At 41.1% G+C, this 4690-nt stretch overlaps 1 protein-coding gene across 1 annotated transcript in view; it reads right to left on the reverse strand.

Moving 5' to 3' along the window:
- Positions 1-326: 326 nt before the first annotated feature.
- Positions 327-4690, reverse strand: part of RARRES1 (retinoic acid receptor responder 1) — a 41853-nt gene continuing 37489 nt past the window's right edge. The window contains exons 5-6 of the mRNA XM_007454118.1: positions 706-768; positions 327-626 (exon numbers count right to left, since the gene is read on the reverse strand). Coding sequence (XP_007454180.1) covers positions 477-626; positions 706-768 — 213 coding nt within the window. The 3' untranslated portion in view covers positions 327-476. The remainder of the gene's footprint in view (positions 627-705; positions 769-4690) is intronic.

The following is a 4690-nucleotide window of genomic DNA, read 5'->3' on the forward strand; positions in this document are numbered from 1 at the left end:
TCCCTACAATTTGCTTTCATTGAAATATATTATCTCTTTTACATACTAGGTAGAAGCAATTTAACAACACAGAATAGTTAGCTACAATATGTTCAGAATATTGGGAAATGCAGATTAATTGACGTGACCATCAATTTTATTTTGTTATGTTTTTTAAGTACTTACTGGTCCAGCTGCAGCATACACTAACTGACTTGGTTTTACATTTTAGGGCCGAAACCCTGAGGAACCTGCAGAGTAACTGTTTAGCACTGAGCAGAGTTCAGTATGCATGTGCTCCCAGAGTTAAAAACTAAACCAAACCAATCGAAAAACAAAAATCCCAGTATCTTAATTTTTGAGTATTTACTTGTAATCACAGGCTTTCCCAAATTATTAGAATGCCTTATACCTTGGCTGTTTTACTAGAATAATGATTTAGGCTATTTAGTGTAGTCATTTTGTTCAGAATTTGGTATAAACATCTTTTTTGCTTTTCATAAATTACTAAGCTCTGTCGGTGCCACAGCTGATCCCTCTTCAGTTCCAGAGGCTTCTTCTGGTGTGTGTAGCTCTTGACAGTGGTACTTCACCTTCAGTGGTTTGCCGGGGTACCAGACCAAGTGAATATGACAGGGAATCATTTCCTGGGAAATAAGAGTTCTAAAATATTATGATCTGCAGAAACTTGTGGTTTAAACAGTTCTATATAGCGTTTTGTTTTACCTGTGTTGAGAATTCATGGAGTAGAACAGTATAATCAAAATCAATTGCATCTTCACTTGTTTTCTAGAAGAAGAAAGAAAGAGTTAGTGCGATAGATAGTGTGGGTTTATATTAGCTTAGAATTTGGAAGGCTCGTCTTATATCACCTGCCTTGAACGGGTGGATGGGTGCCTTGCATCACCTGCCGCCTCTTTGATTCTAGCCTCATCTCCTTTGGTGGTATCCTGCATTAAGATGTGGAAGTTGTTGATTCTTATTGTTTTGCCACTGTCATGATAATCTAGTAAGGTCCTTCTGTCACTTTTTCTCTCTAATATTTATGGGTTTTGTTGGAGATTAAGGTCTATGAGAATAGGGAGAATCTTTTGACAACCTAAGGAATCTAGATACTGTATATGCACCTCAAGCTGATTTATAGCCCTGATATGCCAGGCAGTAAGACAATGGGCAGGGCAAGCAGGATTTCTAGAAGGACACCATGGGCCAGGTTCTCTGCTAGGCACTTTATACATGTTCTCATGGAATTCTCCTGTCTTCCAAGAATATGTATTATGAGCCTTCTTTTACAGGGAAGGCAACTTGAGGTTACAACTAGGAGGTGACAAGTGGGGATTCAAACCCAGATCTACTGACTCCACCACCCACATCCTTCATGCTGTACCACACTGCTTCTAAAACCAGCACATTTTAGAGGTAAGCAGGCAGTCTCCCTCAGCTCTTTTATTCTCTTGATTTCTGTAAATTTTAAGAGTGACTAAAGTGATTTCCTGCTTTCTTTTTGACAGTAACTGTTTTGAGGGGAAAAGGTTGGGGCACAAAAGTGCTTATCCCTTTACTAGTAAAAATGGAAGGGAAGGAATTAAAAAATTAATTTGGATTATGATTTTAATCTACCAGGATTTCATTGAGACTAAGAATATGCAAAAACAAAAAGGACTTGATATTAAGTTTTGTCTTCCCTTTGCTTACACTGATGAAGACTTTTACAAGCCATGAAATTTCCATCAGGTGGAGGGGGTACTGGAGGGATATGATACAAGAGAGGGCCTGGATCAATCAGAAATTGACTGCTTTTCTGTGGCGCTTTGCGTCATTGGGTAGGTTTCCCTTCTGCCTTGCAGTGTACCCATGAATGGTGAAAGCAAATATCCAAAACACAGGCTGCAAAGTCAGAATTCATGAGAGAAAATTTAGCATCTTTGATCTAAAGGAACAGTTTCTGGAGGCTCCAGTTATCAGTTGGGCATTGCTGGGTTTGGGGGTCGATTTAGCCTTGTCTGACTCTTATTTGGGTGACAGTGTTGACCTTGGACTGTATTGACACAGCTGGCTCCTGTGCTGTGTAATTTTTGTCTCAGACTTCTGTGCTGCCTGCACTTTTTCTCAAGGTCTGTTTACCATGTATTTCTACAGTTAAAAAATTGGTCTTATAAAGTGTTTTTTCAGGACAGTGCCTCTTTCTGAAAATAGCATTTCTTAAGGAAATCATGGCAATCTCCAGACTTTAGGCAAAAAGGAAGAAAGGCTTGAAACAAATGATGGCATTCCAAGTCCATCTGACAAACTTCTGCTCAATACCAAGTGTTACCCATTTTTTAATAATCCAAAAATTTGGATTATTATAATGCTTGGGCACCCTCTTCATTTAATTAAGACCTTCCTCAGTAAGGCTACTGAGACACACCTCATGTTTCTGTTCATAGATTCTTCCTCCTTCAGGGGGAAGCGCCCTTAAAGCAAACCAAACCAAACCAGGCCTTATTAAAGAGCTGCAGCCCAGACATGGCGCAAGCCACCCTGGCAAAGTACCCAGGGGGCACTGCCCACACCAAGCAAGGCTCTGCCAGGAAGCCATCATTTTTAATACTCAGAAATAATCTCCTTGGTTTTGTTCAAATCATCACATATGTCAAATCCTTATAGTCCAAATTGATGATTTACTGTCACATTTTTCTGATAACCTAGCACTTAATCTTCCTAGAGACAGAATGAAGTATTTGGTTTCCTTATACTTACTTGTGACCTACCCTACCCCTACTGCTCCCCTCCCCACTAAAAAAAAGAAGGAATGATCCCTAGCAGAACCAGTGTGGTTTTAGTAGAGAATAAGTAGGCTTAGGTTATTAATATACGCTATCAAACGTTGATTTTTTTAAATTGAAGTTTAGTTGATTTACAGTGTTGGTAGTTTCTGGTATACAGCTAAGTGATTCAGTTATACATATTCTTTTTAATATTTTTCCCATTATGGTTTATTACAGGATATTGAATCTAGTTCCCTGTGATATACAGTAGGTCCTTGTTGGTTATTTTATTTTTAAAATAAATTTATTTTTGACTGCATTGGGTCTTCGTTGCTGCGCTCAGGCTTTCTCCACTTGCGGTGAGCGGGGGCTACTCTCCATTGCAGTGTGCGGGCTTCTCATCGTGGTGGCTTCTCTTGTCGCAAAGCACGGGTTTTAGGCACGCGGGCTTCAGTAGTTGTAGCACACAGGCTGTAGAGCGCAGGCTCGGTAGTTGTGGCGCATGGGCTTAGCTGCCCCATGGCATGTGGGATCTTCCCAGACCAGGGCTCCAACCCATGTCCCCTACATTGGCAGGCAGATTCTTCACCACTGCACCACCAGGGAAGTCCATATCTTTTTTTTTTTTTTTTGCGGTACGCGGGCCTCTCAACTGTTGTGGCCTCTCCCGTTGCGGAGCACAGGCTCCGTACGTGCAGCGCTCAGCGGCCATGGCTCACGGGCCCAACCGCTCCGCGGCATGTGGGATCTTCCCAGACCGGGTCATGAACCTGCGTCCTCTGCATCGGCAGGCAGACTCTCAACTACTGCGCCACCAGGGAAGCCCCATATCTATTTTATGTCTAGTAGTTTGTATCTGTTAATCCCAAAGTCCTAATTTATCCCTCCCCCACCCCCTTTCCCCTTTGGTAACCGTAAGTGTGTTTTCTACGTCTGTGAGTCTACTTCTGTTTCGTAAATAAGTTAATTTGTTTCATATTTTAGATTCCACATATAAGTAATAGCATATGGTATTTGTCTTTCTCTTTCTGACTTATTTCACTTAGTGTGAGATTCTCTGGGTCCATCCATGAAGCTGCAAATGGCAGAATTTCATTCTTTTTTATGATTGAGTAGTATTCTGTTGTGTGCCTATACCACATCTTTATCCATTCATCTGTCGATGGACACTTAGGTTGCGTCCAAGTCTTGGCTATTGTGAATAGTGCTGCTTTGAACGTTGGGGGTGCATGTATCTTTTCGAGCTATAGTTTTCTCTGTATGTATGCCCAGGAGTGGGATTGCTGGATCATATGGTAACTATTTTTAGTTTTTTAAGGAACCTCCATACTGTTCTCCATACTGGCTGTATCAATTTACATTCCCACCAGCAGTTGTAGGAGGGTTCCTTTTGCTCCACACCCTCTCCAGTATTTGTTACTTGTAGATGTTTTAATGATGCCTATTCTGACCAGTGTGAGGTGGTACCTCATGGTAGTTTTGATTTGCATCTCTCTAATAATTAGCAATGTTGAGCATCTTTTCCTGTTGGCCATCTGTATGTCTTCCTTGGAGAAATGTCTGTTTAGATCTTCTGCCCATTTTTTGATTGGGTTGTTTTTTTGATATTGAATTGTAGGAGCTGTTTGTACATTTTGGAAATTAAGCCCTTGTTGGTTGCATCGTTTGCAAATATTTTCTCCCATTCCGTAGGTTGTCTTTTCGTTTTGTTTATGGTTTCCTTTGTTCTGCAAAAGCTTATAAGTTTGATTAGGTCCCAGTTGTTTGTTTTTGCTTTTATTTCTACTGCCTTGGGAGACTGACCTAAGAAAACATTGCTACAATTTATGTCAGAGGATGTTTTGCCTATGTTCTTTACAAGGAATTTTATGGTGTCAAGTCAAAAGTAGATTTCTTAGGGGCTTCCCTGGTGGCGCAGTGGTTGGGAGTCCGCCTGCCGATGCAGGGGACACGGGTTCGTG

Source organism: Lipotes vexillifer, unplaced genomic scaffold, assembly GCF_000442215.2.
Source record: "Lipotes vexillifer unplaced genomic scaffold, Lipotes_vexillifer_v1.1 scaffold641, whole genome shotgun sequence".
NCBI classification, from domain to species: Eukaryota; Metazoa; Chordata; class Mammalia; order Artiodactyla; family Lipotidae; genus Lipotes; species Lipotes vexillifer.